Below are 20030 nucleotides of genomic sequence, written 5' to 3'. Positions count from 1 at the left end.
TTGTTAATCTGTTAAAAAAGTATTTAAAATGGTTATTACAATCCATGATAGATTTATATGAAATTAAATTTGTAATTTAGGCAGATATAAACTAACATATGAAGGCTGGATTTTTAGTCGTTGATAAAAAAAAAATTAATCATTTTTAATGTCACCAAATACTTTTGATTAGAATGGAGATATATTTTGATTCTTAGATTAAATACATTTGTAAGAAGCTCATGTAACTTGGAACTACTGTCAAACTTTGTTAGGATGTTTAACTTTTCTTTAGTATTTTGCTTTATACTTGTTAATGCAGTTTATGTACAAACATGTTTTGAAGGCTATTTTGGAAGGATCCCTTGTGATTCTAAATAGTCATCAAATGACACTTTTTTCTCAAATCTCTTTTTATAATTGTAGTGTATTTGACTTGCACTGCAAGGTTTATAGTACACTAGATTAATCTTTCATTGAATTAGATTTTGACTATTTCCTATCCAGAAAATCCACCTATAATACTACTGATTTATTATCCTCTATTTAGAAGTTGATTCAGAAATTCTGCTATTGAGAAACTAGGATTTTAATCTTTTATTATTATTTAGTTTTGTATTTGACCTATGAATATTATTTTACTAGTCCATTTTCGTCATGAAATGCATGATAAATTCATAATTATGAGAGAAGATAAGACTAAATAATTTCATAAACAAGGTTGTTGTGGTGTTATGTATTGGGTATTTTCATAATTTGCAAAATGAAATAATTTGGGAACTAAACATTATCTTGGACTAATTTTTTTCTCTTTCTGTATTGTCTTTAGAAAGAAATTCTTGAAATAATTATTAATTTGTTACTGCTTTATAACTGGAAGAATTGTAATCAATATTTCTCCAATAAATAATCGAAGCAGGAAGATTTCCTTACTTTAAGGCTGATATAATTATTATATAACTAATAAATGATTTCATATCCCCTGCAGAATTGCTTAGATTCTCCTAACTACTTCATTATTAGTTTTATTTCCATATCATAGTCTGGCATTCCATGTGATGACGAGTATTCTAATTACTAAGGGTTCTAAAATTGTTTTTTTAATCAAAAATCCCAGTTTTTAGACCATATTTTTGATTTCGACTGTTGATTAATAATGTGTAGGTTACTTTTATTTTAGGAGAGTTACATGAATAATTAGTTAACTATTTCTAAAATTTTAATTAATTTTTAAAAAAGTTTAGTAAATTTATCATTTTACATAAACTTTAACATACTTTATTACTTAATTTATGACTTGAATTTTTACTATATATTACTTTAAATTTTTTAAAAATATTTTCTATGTGCATAATTTTTGTAAGAAATGATGTTTATAACATTGGTCAATAATAAGACGAATAATTTTAAAATAAGATTTATATTGAGCTTATTTAGTTTGGATGTAATTAATTGCAAATGCTGCTGATTTTTAGCAATTATATTACATTTAGACGACAAGTAAAGAAGAATGAGGATACTTTATGTATTTAATCATATTTTTTTCATAGACTTTTTAATCGTACAGTTTCATCATATATCTTCTCTTTTTTAATGCTCACTAATTCAAATTTTACTTTATACAATCTTGAAACATAATTTTTCTGCAAATTTTTATAATTAGTGTAATTTAATTGTCAATATTTTTAAAGTCATGTATGAGAATAACCAATTTGCTTGTTGTAGGATTTAAATCCCCCCGCCCCTTCCTCCAACCCTAAATGGACATTCCTAATTTCAGCTTGAAGCAGACCTTTAAAATATTTCCACCATTTGAAAATGTGTTAATTTATTATGAAGCTGAGTGTTTGTAAATATAAAATTGTTTCTGTCCACTGTTTTCTAATTAAAAGAACTTTATAGAAAGTATTCCTTTAAAAGTCAAGAAAATATTGTTTGAATAATTAGAGATAAAGTATTGAAATTAGCTCGTGCCTCAAAATGCTAGTCAAGAAGTCTATAGTTCATCTAATTTAAAGAAGTTTAAATATTCGTATCATTTACTTTATTAAAAATGTTTTTTCTAAATGTTGTGGATATTAATAAATGTTTAGATTAGAATTTTAGTTTTTTCACTAAAATTCTAATATAAAATTATTTATTATTATGAGCAAATGAGAGATATATTTTCTTTTATTACTTTTCTTAATTCTAAAATTTTCATTTCTTTTAAGTATCGTTAAATTTTATTTGAATTTCAAACAGAATGCAATACAGTTTTTAATTGTTAAGTAGAAGTATTTATCTTGTATAAAGTTAAAATTGATAAAATAAAATTCTGCATAATATTTTCCCACTTCTACTAAGTAATCCTATAAAGATAATTTTGTCCCCCCCCCCTTTTTTTTTTTCTTTTTTTTTTTTTATAGTAAACATAATTGCTTTAACTACTTCTGTTAAAATTTTCTAAAATTTTATTATGCTGAATTAAATAGGCCATAAAAATAGGAGATTCAATGTCATACTTAATATTTATTACCATAATATAAATGATGAAATTAAAGGCTCGATTTAAGCTTTTATTTTAGCGATTTAAGGTTTTTTAGTTTTTGTCATCCAATTTATTGTATACATTTCAGTAAATTATTTTAAATAATTTTGGAATCTGCAAGATTTGCTTAGTTGTGAAATAGAAAAAATTTCTCTTTGGAATTTAATTTTTAAAAATTTGCTACAAAATCAGTTAAGTGACTTTCATCTTCTTATAAAGGGACTTTTAGTATTTTCTTATAAATTAAGAAAATTTATAATGTATATAAAAAGGTTAACATATTCCTTCTATTAAATATCTTCAAACAAATCAAAAAATAAATTTCAAAATTAGGACTTATTGACTTCAAAATCTTGCTAACGAGTGATACATGCTAGATGACAGTTATTGAGGAATTTTGAGAAGCCGCCTATAAGATGTCTTAGACAAAAGAAAGGAACAAACAAATGCATTCAGTCTAGCCAAGAAGTCTAATGCAACTGTCCTGTAAATATAATTCTGCTCATTAGGAGGTTAAGATAATGGATTATTTACGTGCATTTGCGGCTTTACAAATACTGCATATAAATATTGTCATATTTTTCAATATTAGTAAATCAAACCATGACTTAAATTTCTTGATTTTACACATTTCATTAATAAGTAATTAAATACATACAATTAAAAAAAATTTAGATTGTAAAAGCTTGAGTGTGAATGTTTTTATGTGTGTACTTAGGGTGTTAAAAAATTTTCTTCATTGCTGTGGTTTGAGCTTGTAAAATGTTTTCAAAGCTAAAATGGGTTTGGAAGTGAGGTTTGTCTCTATATGCAGTTTATGTAAATGAAAATCAGGCTAGTATTTCGGCTGTATTGTTCCATGTAATAAACTAAGATTTTGGTGATCTGTATGTAACGGGGGAAATCGGCATCAAAGTAGTTAATGGCATGTATTTCGAATTGAAATGGATGTAACAAAAGTATTGAACAACTGCAGAATGTTACAATCTGAGAATGAAAAATTCCTTGGAATATCGAAGGGGGATAGAATCGACAAGAGGGGGAATTCTTTTAAATTGTCTATTTTTCTTGTCAAAAGATGCAAATGGAATCAGTATTTGAAATTCTATATGTGCTATGAATTGCAAGTTCCCACTGATCTATTGCAGTTGCATGCCACTTTTGTTTTTATATCCATTATTAAAAATCATTGCACCATCAGAAAACTGCACTTTTATGTATTGGACCCGTATATTTGACTGTTGGTAGTGATTCTACTTATGCATTTTACTGATACAAATTACTGAGTCTGCTTTGGAATGCTATGCAATATCAATTTTATTGTATCTGTTTCACTCTGTGATACTACTACTAATTGCTTTTATATCAAAGAATTCTTCTAACTTTACCACATGCATACTTTCCAACAACTAAAGAATTTTCTATAGTTACTATTGAAATTAGGTAAAAATTGTTACTGTTATAAAGTGAATATTTATGGGAAAACTACTGAAAATGAATGCATTTCAAAACTTCGCTCTGCAATGTTTTGCTAGTGAAAGAATTTTTAGTAGGGTTGGCGGAGGGGAATGATAGAATCTTATTCCGGCATAAATACAAAAACATTGGAGTCCCTCCTCATTACAAATATGTATGTGGGAGTTTATTATGATGTTAAATTGAGCAATTAGGAATTTAAAAAGCGCTTATTATTTAATGAAAGAAAGTTGTAAATATCTAACAAGTAACAGTTGATCAACAAAATGATTTTATGTCACTTAAAAAATTTTTTTGTATAATGTTAAAAATATATTTTTAAACTAAATAAAAATTCATGAAAATATATGTTCTGCAATAATTTGATACTATGTTTGAATGTATTATATCTGTAAGAAGTGCTACTAATGCCCGAATAACCAATGTTATAAGGTATGCACATAAAATAATGCTAGAATCACAGTCTTGCTTTAATTTGCAATACCCTTAAGACAGGATTTAAAGCAACAGCTTTTGTTTTAATATTATATATGTGCTTTATATGTTATGTGTATGTAGTGATGTTTTGCTTCTGTGTCCTTTTTCTGTACAGAAAGGCTTGAAGAATGTATTTGATGAAGCAATACTGGCAGCTCTGGAGCCTCCTGAACCCAAACCCAGACGAAAGTGCCGACTCTTATAAGACTGATGCTTTTCTCCAACTCTTGGCTTCTCTTCTCCTCTGGACATCATTTAAACAAATATATATCGCTCTTTTTGTAATCCAGAGTGCATTAGTGGAAAACACCTGTGCTAATCGTACTGGACTTTGTTCTCGTACTGGCGTGTTTTCAGGGTTAAAGGACCAAGACTGATTATTAAAAAGTGCCACTGTGTTTCCGTTTCTCTAAGTTAATGTGTGGAGGATTTAAAAATAAAAACAAGATTTAACTGCTCACACTATTATGTAACTCTTTTCTGCAACCTGATGACGAGGTTGTGACTTCTCGAGATAGAAGTGAATTCGTTGCTGACCAAATGGCGATTGGTTTATTTTATTTGCGTGTTTTTAGAAAAGAGTTTAATAATAATTAAAAAAAATCATAAAAGTGAGAACCTATTATTATTATATCCTATTTTTTTGTGCAGATGCAATACTTTAGTTTTACTTAGTGTTGTGTAACCTTGTCTTTGTAGCATAAATTATTTTTTAGATAACCAAATTTTATCTTTTAATTGTGTTTATGTGTTTCCATCTATTTTTTTTTTCTGTAATTTAATTCTGAATCGTGCTAAAAAGTTTGATTCATTCATACCTTTTTTTTATTGATAATGTGCTTTTCTGAGAAATATTTTTGGGGTAATGAAAAATAAAAGTAATTCGTGGTATAGACATTGACCAACTCGCATACCATTTTTTTTCAGAACAGGAATATTTATGTCAACTGTTACTTCCTTTTCTAATTGTGCAGGATTTTGCTGCAGTTTGAAATTTGTATAGTTTTTATAACAAGATAAAGTGTATGCAACATTTTGCAAAGTCTGTTCTTTGTAATTCTGAGATTAAATAGCTAATTGCTTTTTTTTTTTTTTTTTTTTTTTTTTTAAGAGTGTTTGGTTGTATTTTGCCCATGAATTTTGGGGGTAATATCAAAGCTTATAATTTTGTAATATTTAGTATGGAAGTGATTATTTGTAAGTATTGTACCTGCAATTAAAATTTGCTTAAATGGTGAATAATTTTGCTCTCCAAGTAAACATATATCTTTATTTCCTCGAGGTTATATGATTCATCTGTTTAAGAATTTGAATTTAGATTAATATGAAATTTGTCTGTAAAAGTCAGTATATTATTTGATGGTACTAGAATTCTATTCTAGGATCTTACTCCTATGAAAGATGTCAATTAAAAAGTTCAGTTATTCATTTCGAGAGCCTTAAAATACTCTTGCAGAAGATAAATTGAAATAAACGTGATTTCAAATATTTTTCTGATAATTGGTACTGTACCTGCAAATGATGCTATTCACTTAATATTGCTGTTATGTTTGGTGTTGGTACTAGAATTTTTAAATTAGGTATTTGGATGTGAAAAGTGAATTGGTCAGTGGCTATTCTGTATATTGCCTTTTGTTTAGGCAAGCATTCAAAAATAAAAACATCCATTCCTCTCTTTTGCCCTAAAAGTGCCTCTGAACAATTTTTTGAAAGAGTCTGTTGTTGCAAACTATCGTCAGTGTAGGTTTTTTAGACTGTTGGTTCTATACATGCTCAATATGAAATTTCTGTCTACAATATAGTTAATAATACAGTTTCAACCATTGTCCTGCTAAATATGTACAGTAAATTTTTCTAATCCAGATTCTGGATGATCAAGTCAGAAATCATTCAGGTATGCTTTAAAATCATCTGTTATAAATTTTGCAGGAAATTTGATATCCTGAATCATCTAGAAATTCATCTGATTTTAGAATTTGGCTTTAAAAAAATAATAAGTAGCCTTAAATGTTATTTTTGGAAGAGGATGAGTTTCTATACTTCATCTGCATATTCAATACCATCAATGTTTTTTTTTCTTTTGTGAAGCTTTCAAGTTTTATAATATTGCCTGATGTAGATATTTTGATTTTTCTTTTTTTATGTAGGTAACTATTATTTCAGTATAATACACTAATAAAATAATTATTTGTATGAATAAGATTTCTTATGTTTAAACTATCTACTTCATTCAGGTTATTATTTGGTAACTACCATGATTTTTTTTTCTGTACTTAAAATTATCTGTCAATTTCTTTAAAAACTTTTTTAAAATACCCAATGCTTGCTGCAGCCTATTTGTGACTTGTAGTGCTTCTTTTTGTATGTTTCTTCCTTCTTTTTTTTTAATTAAGTGTTTGTTTTTGTGTTAATAAATCAAAAGAGCACTGTTCAGCACAATGTGTCTTCCTAATAGAATGCTGTTCAGTATTTAAAGGAAATATAAAAATGTGAAATAGCTTTCTGCCTGTTTGTGACATGAATCAAGACAGCCTGTGCCACATGTTGATATACACTTTATGTACTGGATAAAAGCAATTTTTAATAAAAAAATATAAGTAAAAACCATTTATTTGTTATGTGTCTTGCTTTTGAAAACTTTCTTATTAATGTGTAATTCTCTAAGCAGCACCATTGGCTTCCAATTTCTATGTTCCTTTTGAAAATTATTCATTTTTGTGTGTGTGTGTGTGTTTTATTCCTGAAATCTTAGATATATATTTCTGATATATAAGTATTAAAAAAAATCTATTTTAATTAAATTTTTAATGCAAATAATTAGATCTTTGAGTTGCATGAAGTTTTGATTGAGCATTCAGAGGGTTTTATATAGGTTGAAAATATGTTCATATTAAGAGTTTTCATATTAAGCTATAATTGTGTGTGTGCAGGGTCACCAGCCGACTGGGAAATATCAGGGAATTCTGAGAGTTCTGGGAAATTTATTATAAAACGAATTTATTTTAAATCGGTAATTTTTAATGAACATGATTAACTTGTTAGTATTTTTTCATAAATAGAATGAAACATCATTGGCAATGTAAAACAAACTATGGAATAAAAAGATTAACTACTATATCTAATTTACTGCATATATGTATAAATATACAATACTTTTGTTAAGTTTTTGTTTGCTTTTTTTTCTCAGAACAATAAGTTATCAATATAATTAGTGAAAATGGTTTTGCATATTATGAGAAAGGGCAGCCTATCTAAGCCCAGCTCCTGTTACTGTTATGATTTTAAGCTTTAATGTGTCCTTTATTTAAAAGAATATATATGGAGCTGTCCCTCTCTTTTCTTTCTTTAAATGTCAGATCGATCATATCTCGTGTTATGAGAGCAAAAGTATGAATTTTGGATATTCAAAACTGGTTGCAAAATATTGATCGGTTATTATAATTCTAAATCAATTTATTTTAATAAAATGAGTATGTTACATTAACATTTCCCCCTCTTTTCAGAGTTCTTTTTGTTGAATTATGAAGTATAGGACAATATTGCTATTATTTAAGCAAACATTTTTTGTTTATTTTATTTTAAACATGAACACGGATTACTAAATTCTTCGTATGAATGGATGACATGAATGGACGTTATTGCTAATATTTTTAATATGTTTTTTTGTTTATTTAAAATTCCTCATACATTCAACAAAATGCTCTATAATCTTAATATTAAACAAGAAATTTGATACATTATTAAGTATACATGCCTCTTGTAATTTAAAAAAAAAAGAGGGGCAGCATATTTTTTTTTTTTTTTTCCTTTATATGGTTTGATGTATATGCAACTGTTGCCATAAATTTGCAGAATTCATTCATACTATCTTTTTTGAAACTTATACCTCTAAAACATTTTTCTTCTTATGCAAAAAAAAGGGGGGGAAAAAAAAGAGCAGTTTTTTTTCTTTTTTTCTCTATTTTATGGATAAGCACTGAACAGCTTGAAGCGATTTTTTTTTTTTTTTTTATAGTTGGTGAGCTAAAAATCTATACAATTTTGATTTGACTGAAGAATTTTTTTTTAATGTTTTCATTTTGCATTTGTAAACATTCCCCCCCCCCCTTCTGTTAGCAAAATTATAGTCCAGCTCTGATTGGCATGATGGATTGGGAAGACTCCACTGAAAGGAAACAAATCATTTCATTCTTAAACACTCCACCAATGTGCATATATTTTTTGTACTGCATTTTTTTTAAAAGTAAATTTGACAAACAGTTCTGAGATATGACTAATTGGTTAAAAGTCGGTTTAGACGAGTATGTATCTTTTAATGTTGGTTAATATATTTGCAAGAAGTGGGAAGGGTTTTATGTGATGGAAGCTTATATGAAATTCAATAAGTGAAAATGTTTTTTTCTTCTGAATATTAAATATTTTACATTGATATTATTTAAAAGAGTAGAACAAGTTTTCAAATAAAATTAAAAACATATTGTTCAATAATCGATGAGAATTAAATAAAGCGACGTCGTTCTGAAGATACTAAAAATATTCGAAAAATGTCAGAGAAATTCAAGTGAGATATTCCTTTAGTTCAAGGCTCAAAATCGTTAGAATTAGTTTTATTTAATTTTAATACTATATATCTGCTTTTGGCAATCATTTAGTTCGCCTGGATTAATTCTTACTGAAAAAAATCGGTTAAATATCTTGCGCAACTCTGCTTTCAGGTATTTCATGCAATTTTTAAATTAGAATAAACAGAATGGCGCAATGTTTCTAAAACAGTCTGCATTTCTATAATTTTCGACTTATATCTTTAAACACCTCGTTATGTCGCAAGAAAAGCCATCAATATTTAACTTAGTGCACACAAAAAAATTTTAAAAAAAATTGCCATTGCTTGATTTAGAAGTTAGTTTAATTGTAAGTTTAACAAAAATCTTATTAAAATCATACTTTACGTTGGAACCTACTCAGCATATTGGGGAGGGGGGATAGTTCATAATTTTAATCAGTAGCAATAGGAAACCAATGGAGTGATTTCCTCGAAACTTTCTAATAAAAATTTTGAACTCCCAACCGTGCATAAAATTACGGACCCACGGCCAGAAGTGCTCAGATTTTTATCTTCACACATGGGAGTAGTGTACATTATATTTAAATTAAAAATTAGTACTTTTTTTGTGAACTGCGTGCCACTAACAAAAAAAAAATAAAATAAAGTCGGTCTTCACGATTTTGCTGCATCTGGTGCTGTCTTCTCACTGGTGTAGTGCAGAAGTTTGGTAAATGGGTGCTAGCTCAGGTGTTGTTCTCATCATCTGACCAAGGTTCAAAATTAAGAGGCCCGTCCCAAAATAACCCTAGTGTTGCTTTAAAACGAAATGTTAATATAAATGAACCGAATCTGGTTTGGGATCTTTGGTGAGTAATTCCAGACATGGGGTTAGTACACAAGTACCAGAAAATCAATATATATATATAATTGGATGCTTTTTTTCTGATTGATAAAAAAATGGGCTTATAATTATTATTGCAATTACAAGATCACTTAGTAAATTTCATTTATTTAGGCTTTTACATTTTTAAATTGTAGCGTTTGTTTACACGCAAAAGTTGTGACGGTCAACGCATTGATGGATTTGGTTCAAAACTTGATCCGGATTCCATTGTAGTTATTAATCGTATGTGCCAAATTTCGTATATATGATTATTATTTATTTATTTATTTTGTAGTTATTATGTTTATTTGTACTAGAAGAGTCAGAGATTTCTTATGAATGGAATTTCATTCAAAATTTGACATATATTTATAAATTCGAGATAAAAGTCCATCTACCAAATTCAAAACCGTGTATCTCAAAGTGTTTTTGAATTATCGTGTTCACGTATCAAAAAGACATAGTTCCAAAAAATATGTTTTTCGGACTTGATAAGGTCTGAAACATCATGATGTTAAAATTTTTTGAAGATTATTATACTTTCTCATTGTATGCAAGAAAGTTTTAAAAAAAATGTGGGGCCAAAATATTAGATAAGTAGCAACAGTGGAAATGGTTTGAAATTCAGCTATGAAATCTATTGTAAAATACACTTAAAATATCTTAAAAAATGATTAAAAGTTAAAAAATCGAATGCATAAAATTTTGTATCATTGAAAAGAAAATTTTCTGATGTGGCAAAAAAATATATGCTAGTAATATACAGTAATATTTTCAAAAGTTATTGAAGAAAAATACCAAAATTTCGTGTAATGCTTAATTGAAATTAAAGAAAATGTTATTATGAAGAATCGTCCACTATTTAGGCAAGGGTTCTTTCTCTTTGTCCTTTCATACAGCGAGTTCGCAAATTGTACAGACTATGTCTATGGCAAAGGATACCGACGTGCTCTGATTGGTTTAAGCCTTGGCATCTTTTTATCAATGATTTGCACTCATAATAGTGTAGTTTTCGCTTGTTTGGCTCAAACCTTGTTCCTTTCATTAGTTTTATGGAACATAGGAGTGAATATCCACACGATCTAATTTTTATTAATATAATTGTTTTCTCTAAATATTACTAATAATACTAGTAATACAAGTAACTAATGTTGTTTATGCAAAAAAGTATAATAACTAAATGAAAGTAATGACTCAACATATGATGCAGCAATGAAATAATTCTTATTTTTCTATGATTTTCGTGCCTTTATTAGATAATTTATGCAGTCATTGAAACTTGTGGCTGAACGTTTCCCATCAACTACATATGGGGAGATGATTACTTAATGTCCGAAACGTATAAATATGCAAGCTTTAACGGAATATGTGATTTCGTAGCTGATTTTTTTAGTTATATCAAAATAAATAGAAACACATACAAAAAATATTTTTAATAAATTGTAATTTTCATATTTCCTGAATTTAGGTTTCAGGATTTGATCTTTTCCAGATTAATATTACATGTAAACCGTAAAAAATAGGGGGGGGGGATAAATTCACAAATTTTATTTATTTTTATAAAAATACATTTCGATATGGTTTTTGGCAAAACATTGCCAAAAAGATGCCAAGGCTTAAACCAATCAGAGCACGTCGGTATCCTTTGCCATTGACTTAGTCTGACAATTTGCGAACTCGCTTTCATACAATCCTAATTTTGGTATCCAAACCGATTTTGGTAGTTTTAGGTCAAACAGTTTGGCATCTGAAGCGGTGATATTCAAATTTTTATATGTAGAAATGTACAGTTGAATCCTTCTTAACTGACTAAAGGAATCTCGCCAATGTTCCAAAAAGATTTATATCCAAGTGACTGAATATGTCATATAATATTTAAATATATTCATATTTTGTAAAATCATCTGTGGACATAGCATCTGCAAAGATTGTTACTCACGAGATTTTTTTATCATATAATTTAATCAGTTACTATTAAAAATTCTTCAAAGCAACTTAAAATTAAGATTTCATTTTATATTTCAGAAAAATAATATATATATATATATATATATATATATATATATATATATATATATATATATATATATATATATATATCTTAAAATTATTATACAAATCTCGTAGAAGCTTCTTACTTTTTTCGTTGCTTAACTCGGAAAAAACTATATCACAATTCCGGAGAATAAAATTTTTCAATTTTAGACGAACTTTTTTTCAAGTTGCGAAAAATTTATAATAGATAATTGCGCAGAAAATGCTGAAATATCTTTATAAATTTTACAGATAACTCTATGAAACTTTCTGCAGTGTTTTTATTATGGTATAGCGTGTGTTTTTCTCATGTGTGAAGTATAGAGAAAGTATTCTAATCGTCAAACTCAATATTTTGACGAATCTCTGTATTTTAGACCTTCCTGAGTTCGAAAAACACGTTTAGCAGATGTCCGTCTGTCTGTCTGTGCCAAATATTAATAAAAAACGATTTGAGGCAGGCCGATAAAATTTGTATATAGGCTTAAAACCAAATTTGTAGATTTTTATTAAATTTTCAGTAAAATCTGTTCAAAGGAAGTCAGGCTGTCCGAATATAAGCCAAATCCGACATTGAATTGTAGTCAATGATAGTTCAAATTTTGAGAAAAATCTGTTCAAAGAAAGTTCGGCTGACCTAATTTGTAGATTTCTATCAAATTTTGAACAAAATCCATTCAAAGGAAGTCTAACTATCCGGCCGTTTCAATATAAAGAAACACGATAACTAAAAAACAGAGAGAGCCTGATAGATAAGATACACTATAGATTTAACATCTATAGTGTAGATACCAGCCAAATCTAAGAGCGGGTACATTGTCTGTCGGTTAAGTTATAAATAGCATCTCTTAACATATTGACTGATCAGAACGACTCCCAAATAAAAATAAGTTTCAATTTATATAATACAAATATTTGTTTTCTTTTGAATAAAAATAGTTAAAAAGTAATTTTGTTAACCCCCCTTTCATAAAGTGTGTCAATGCCAAAGCAATGTCTGCATGTTACAATTTATAACATTGCGTTTAAAACAAGTATTTTTATATATTAGAAAATAGCAGTATTTATAGAAATATTAACGAAAATTTTGTATGAAGGTCAATAAGAATGAAGAGCAACAAAAATAAACACTAATCGTTTGCCAAAACGAAATCGAAAGCGTAAATTAGTTGTGAATATTGATTTATTGTATCGCAATTTATCGAGAGCCGCTAGCCAAAAGCGAAAATAACGGATTTTTTTTTTTTCATGCGAGTACGTTTAAGTGTGAATTTAATCTAAATTAATCCTTTTTGTTTTTATTTCTGAAGATGAATATTTAGCGATTGAACAAAGGACAGCCTACAACCGTCCGATAACCGCAATTATTTTTCCATAATGGTGACATTCAGTTAGGGAACTGAAAACAGTTTATTCCAAAATGACATGCTTAAAACAAGCATTTTTATATATTTGAATATGATAGTATTTAAAGAAATATTAACAGAAATTCTGTATGAAGGTGAAAAAGAATGAAGAGCAACGAAAATGAACATTAACCTAAAACCAAAACCAAAACGCAAATTAATTAATTATATATATATATATATATATATATATATATATATATATATATATATATATATATATATATATATATATATATATATATATATATATAAAAGGAAGCAGCCGCAGCTGCCAGAGTCGTCGTGAATTGAGTAGACGGAGTAGTAGTCATAGTCGGAAGCGACAGAGAAGAGTAGTCGGAAGCGACAGAGAAGAGTAGTCGGAACCGACGGTGAAGAACTGGTCTTCCAGGGATTAGCAGAGCAGCGACGGAGTCAAGCTAGTGCTGAACTAAGTTGTGCGCTACTGTCTGCAGTAGAGTCTTCTTGTATGCTGTTGTATGCTGCACGTCTCGGCTTAAGATAATCGTTTTCTATGCTGTATATAGTTGTCGTCCTTGTGCTGTCCTGTGTGTCTTCGTGTAAATAAACGTCGTTGTTTTATTTTCTACTGCCGCCTGCTGATTGAGCGTTCTTCACACCATATAACTCCCACTATCCAAACGAACGCCGGAAATTTCGTAACAATATTATCACTTATGAAAGATTTGTTTTGATATTAGAGTTGCAGGAGATAGATTTTAATATATTAGTTTTAATCAAGATCCAGTTTCGATTTTTACTCAATAAATCTGCATTTAAATTTTTGATTACATTTTCAAAGTTCAATCATTGATTTAAGCCATCCCAGGAATTGGTGTGGTGCTATGCTCAGTCTTGCAGAATTGTTCCCTTCTTGATATTATGATGTACAGGGTGTCCTAAAAAAGTGGTACAAGCATATATTGTACCACTTTCAGCTCAAATGTTGCATCGTGAAATATACTTCAATTCATTAATTAAAAAATTTTAATTTATATATTATTTTTTTAGGAAGGTCGGAAAAATTAAATTTTTTTCCGACCCTATAATAAAAAAGTGTCGGCTAGTAAAAAGTGGGTTTTTTGTCCTTCCATATTTTTGTCTGCAAAATTTGACGAGATATCAAAAGGTAAAATGATTGACGCAGACCACTTTTTCATACTTCGAACTAATGTTTAGAAGGAGTCTTCTGTAGGACATTTTAAGGATAGTACACATAACACACTATGTTATTCAAAGGGCAGATTCGGAATGGTTCTATTCCCTTCCGAAAATGGAATTATGTTCAACTTACTCATGAATATAAATTTTTCCTGATTTGTTGGCAACAAAATGTTTGGCCATCTTAGCCATTTTGAAGAACATTCCATCTCATTTATACTAAATGAAATCATTATTTTAAATTATATTTCAAAATGAACGAGTATTCGGATGGATTAATCCAAATCCATCTATGCACACAAAGTATAAATTGTTCCAATTTTGTTGTTGTAAATAGAAATATTCTGATCAATTAGAGGATTTAGCTTCACATTTCAACTCATTTTTTAACATGCTAATGATTTTTTTATTTTATTTATTTACGAAAACAAATTATTTTTTTATCTATCAAGTAGTTGGCTCTGAGCGATCAGCTGGTTTGCCAGGAATATTGGTTATATTTAGTTTCAGATAAATAATTTAGATGTAACTTCATGTCCATGATTCCATCAAATTGCCAGACATTAAAGCCGCATTATTTTGTCTTGCATATGTTCCGTTTATTATGCACATGAACCTTTGTAATGGAAACCAATCTTATGACGTCATGACGCTATTAAAAATGTAAGCGTGCAGTTCATCTCTCTTATAAATTCTGTGGTATTGTAATTTCTGTTTTTCGTAAACTACAGAGATATTTAAAAAAAAAATCCTCCTTCTTTAATTTTTAGTAATGGAAAAGAAAAATCACGCAATCAGATAATTGACGGAGTAATGAAAATGGTTTAAATTTCAGAGCAGCATATATATATTGTTACGAACCTGCCATAGGAGGTACCGGAGCTTGGCGACTTTGGCGCCAAAATAGATTATACCCGAAACATTGAGAATTTTCCCGAACCGTCCAGTAGGAACGGAGATACGTCTCGAACGTTCCTGGTTGGTTGAGAGGCTTCTAGCCCAGCCTCCTGAGACCTATAAAAGGAAGCATCCGCAGCTGCCGGGCAGTGGTGAATTGGGTTGTGAACCAGTGGAGTCGAAGAGTAGTCGTCGTGGTGAACCAGATCGGAGTCGTAGTCGAGAACCAGTGGTGAATTGAGTAGTCGGAACCGACGTAAATGAACTGGTCTTCCAGAGATAAGCGGAGTAGCGACGGAGTGAAGCTAGTGCTGAACTAAGCTGTGTGCTACTGTCTGCAGTAGAATCTGTTGTATGTTGCTGTTTATGCTGTTTTGTATGCTGCTGTGTATGCTGCACGTCTCGGCTGAAGATAATCGTCTTCTGTGCTGTATATAGTTGTTGTCTTTGTGCTGTCCTGTGTGTCTTCGTGTAAATAAACGTCGTTGTTTTTATTTTCTACTGCCGCCTGGTGATTGAGTGTTCTCCACACCATATAACTCCCACTATCCAAACGAACCCCGGAAATTATATATATATATATATATATATATATATATCGAGGCACATCAGCACAAAACAACACAAGCGGGAATGAAAGAAAAGCCAATGAAATATTTAGACCCATGATTATATATTGTGAGATTTTGATAGTGATTTCTTTACACGTGTCGATTTAGGTAACGGAATTTTGATAAGGATCTTTTACAAGAATGTTTTAGATAGACAAATTTTTATCCGTTCATTCAGAGTGTGGGACTTTGTCGATCTCAGCAATTTTACAGAGTTTCTGTTGCATTAATTAAATAAAAAAAAGGTACAACTGGATCACGAAATAAGAGAAAATTTATTTTAGAATGAAAGTATGGGCTAAATTGCTAAATTAAGCTAAAAATTAGGAAATCAATTAAGTATAAATTAGATTTTAGAGATATCATTACATATTGTTACAAACCTGTAATTTTGCTTCCCAGCACGAATAGTGTCATCATAAGAAAGACCGTTTTGCGATCAGAAATGTTGCGTACTGAGCAGGTGCCGCGTCAGTGATCTGAGAGCTTAGCTACAAACTTGGCAACTTTGGCGACAAAATAGATAATGCTAGAAACTTCGAGAATTTTAACGATCCATCCAATAGGAACTGAGATACGCCCAGAACCATCTCGCTCCGCCTCCCGGGAACTATAAAAGGCCGGTAGTCTCAAGCTCCAAGGAACCAGCTACACCCATGCTGACGGACTCTTCGACCAGCTCTCAATTGCAGCTCGCCAGTGATGCTCCAAGTTCAGGGCATTTTATGACACCAGGCTTTTTATTAACCAGGATCATGGAGATAGCCTTGCTACGCAAGGCGGATGCACCAGAAAACTCCTCCATTCTAGCTCCAAGGAACCAGAAGCGGAATCGTAAACAAGTAACGAGACTTCTAGAGGATAGCGAAGCAACGGCGGAGTGCCAGCATTGTGTGAAGCTCAAACTATTGCTGAACCGAGCTGTTTGCCGAGTCCTGTTGTCTGTTGAGGAAGCAGCATCAAGTTGTGTGTGGAGTAGCCGATCGTGTGGGATTCTATCTGACCGCTTTGTGTGCTGTGGTCTATTACTACTTGTGGACTACTGTTTACTGTAGTGTGCTGCTGTGTGCTGTCCTGTGTTCGTCTCGGCTGTGTATATTTGTCCTCTGTGTATTCGTCGTCTTTGTGTTAGTGACTTTGTGTTTAAATAAAAGTCGTCATTGCTTTCTACTGAGGTCTGCTGATTGTGTTTTCACACCATACACCCACTACAGGCAAACCCGGCTGTGGAATCCACAACAATATATATATTAATACACGTAATGTTATATATTACCAAAAATCTAAGCTTTATGTAATTAAAACCTATTATTGAAACAGTTTAAAATTAAAATTATTTCGGAATCGAAAGTAAAAAATTATTTCGGAATGAAACTAAGAGCTAAAAAAAGAATAAAAAAAGCACCATTGTATTACAGAGCGCAAATGCAGTTACTATTAAAACACAGATGAATCTAGAAATTAGTAATAAAAAATAAGTTAATCGGAAAAAAGGTATAAAATTAAATAAAATAAAATAAGAATCCGGCCTGAAGACTTTCTCAAGGGTCACCATCAGGCAGGGATTCAAAATAAGGGATTTTTTCTGCGAGAAATCCAGACTAATTTGTCCAACAGTATTGACTCCTCGTGACCCGAAAATCCCCTGAAATTAGGCCTAAAAGATACACCATTTTTACACAAAAGAAACAAAACAATAAATTAAAAGAATACGACCACTGTCGAATTCTTATTTTATTTAATTTTGATACTTTTTTTTCCTATTAACTTTGTATCTTGGTAATATATATATATATATATATATATATATATATATATATATATATATATATATATATATATATATATATAAATCGATCCAAGGAGCGTATTCTAAGTCTTCAAAGTATATGTGTACCTAATTCTGTTGCTTTCAAATAAACGGTCTGGTCTGTAGAATACCAACACACAGTCACATACACATTCTCCTTTAGTAGTATTACAGATTATATTTCATTTATTTAAAAAATACAAAAGAAACTTTCTAGTCATTTTTAATTTAGGAATTGTCATTTTCTCTTTCTGTACAGTTTTTTAAGTTTGAATTTTCGAATGAATCGAAATCTCAATAAATTTATTAAATTCCCTTTTATATGAAATGAATGTTTAAATTTTGAGCTTAATTTTAATAAAGTAACCTGATTGCATCATGGAAATGTTGCGACAGCATTTACAAGTATGGAGACTATATATATATATATTGAGAAAGAAATCATTTGCTTAGAAACCGTTATACTTTTAAAATTAATTTTTATTCTTATTCTTTCTCAGAAAGGACTGAAGAATGCTTTTGACGAGGCCATCCTTGCAGCACTAAGTCCTCCGAAGAAGGTCCGCAAGAAAAGGAATTGTAGAATTTTATAATTATGAATGGCAACTATTTTTTTTAATTGCTGTAGCATTCATCTATTTGTCGAATTCTATGGCATCCACATACTAACTGTTTTCTTTCATGTATTCGATTATATTTTTATGTATTCAAATAAATAAGAATTTTAATTATTTTATTTATATTTCATGAATTTTTTTTCTTTTGTCTTGTCATAATTTAGTTTTTCTCTTTTTTTTTCATATTTGAAATATACAAAAAGAAAGTAATCTTCTCATCAAAAATAAATAAATAAATAAAAGTTCTGAGAAAAGGAATTGTAGAATTTTATAATTATGAAAGGCAACAATTTTTTTTATTGCTGTGGACTCATCTATTTGTCGAATTCTATGGCATCCACATACTAACTGTTTTCTTTCATGTATTCGATTATATTTTTATGTATTCAAATAAATAAGAATTTTAATTATTTTATTTTTATTTCATGAATTTTTTTCCCCATTTCTCTTGTTATAATTTAGTTTTTCTATTTTTTTTTTTTTTTTGTATTTGAAATATACAAAAAGAAAGTAACCTCTTCATCAAAAAGAAATTGTAGAAATTGTTCTTCAGCAAAAGAAAAGAAATTGTAGGATTTTATAATTATGAATAGCAACATTTTTTTTATAGTTGGAGCATTCATTTATTTGTCGAATTCTATGGCATCCACATACCTAACTGTTTGCTTTAATGTATTCGATTATATTTTTTTTGTGCCGAAATAAATAAGAATTATTTTATTTATATTTCATGAATCCCACCCCCCCTTTTCACGTATCGGTTTAGTATTTCTATTTTTATTTTTTGATATTCGAAGTATACAAAAAAAGTACCATCTTATTAAAAAAAAATCCTGAGAAAAGAGATCGTAAAATTTTATAAATACAAATGGCAACTTTTTTTTTATTGGTGTAGCATTCATTTACTTGTCGAATTCTATGGCATCCACACACTAACTGTTTTCTTTATTTTTATATTTTTATGTACTTAAATAAATTAGAATTTTAATTATTTTATTTATATTTCATGAATTTTTTTTCTTTTGTCTTGTCACAATTTAGTTTTTCTATTTTTGTTTTTTCGTATTCGAAGTATGCAAGAAGAAAGTAAACTTTTCATTAAAAAAAAAAAATTAAAAAAATCCTGAGAAAGGAATTGTAGAACTTTATAATTGTGAATGGCAACATTTCTTTTATAGCTGTAGCATTCATTTATTTGTGGAAGTCTGCGGCATCCACGTACCTGACTGTTTTCTTTTATGTATTCGATTATATTTTTTATGTGCTGAAATAAATAAAAAATTTAATTATTTATATTTCATGAATTTTTTTCCTCTTTTCTCTTAAGATAATTAAGCTTTCTTTTTTTATTTTTTCGCATTCGAAATATAGAAAAAGAAAGTAATATTTTCATTGAAAAAAAATCCTGAAAAAAAGGAATTGTAGAATTTTATAATTGTGAATGGCAACATTTTTTTAATAGCTGTAGCTTTCATTATCTGTCGAGTTCTATGACATCCACTTACCTAACTGTTTTATGTATTCGATTATATTTTCCAAAAAAGTTCAAAAATTCATCACCAGGGGGAAATGGCGCTGTATGCAATATTGTTAAGCAAAA

General features: G+C 29.3%; 1 protein-coding gene across 2 annotated transcripts in view; it reads left to right on the top strand.

The window, feature by feature from the left end:
• LOC129987906 (cdc42 homolog) overlaps positions 1-18544 on the top strand; it is a 30818-nt gene extending 12274 nt beyond the window's left edge. Inside the window, exon 5 of one of the 2 annotated variants that reach the window (XM_056095898.1) lies at positions 18314-18544. In XM_056095898.1, the coding sequence (XP_055951873.1) occupies positions 18314-18406 (93 nt within the window). In that variant the 3' untranslated portion in view covers positions 18407-18544. Of the gene's footprint in view, positions 1-4577; positions 7070-18313 lie in introns of those variants that run through there. The other variant, XM_056095899.1, reaches the window with a different exon arrangement.
• Positions 18545-20030: the final 1486 nt, after the last annotated feature.

This window comes from Argiope bruennichi, chromosome 10 (genome assembly GCF_947563725.1).
Source record: "Argiope bruennichi chromosome 10, qqArgBrue1.1, whole genome shotgun sequence".
Taxonomy (NCBI): Eukaryota; Metazoa; Arthropoda; class Arachnida; order Araneae; family Araneidae; genus Argiope; species Argiope bruennichi.
Note: the sequence above shows the minus strand (reverse complement) of the source record. Positions and strands in the feature narration are given on the sequence as shown.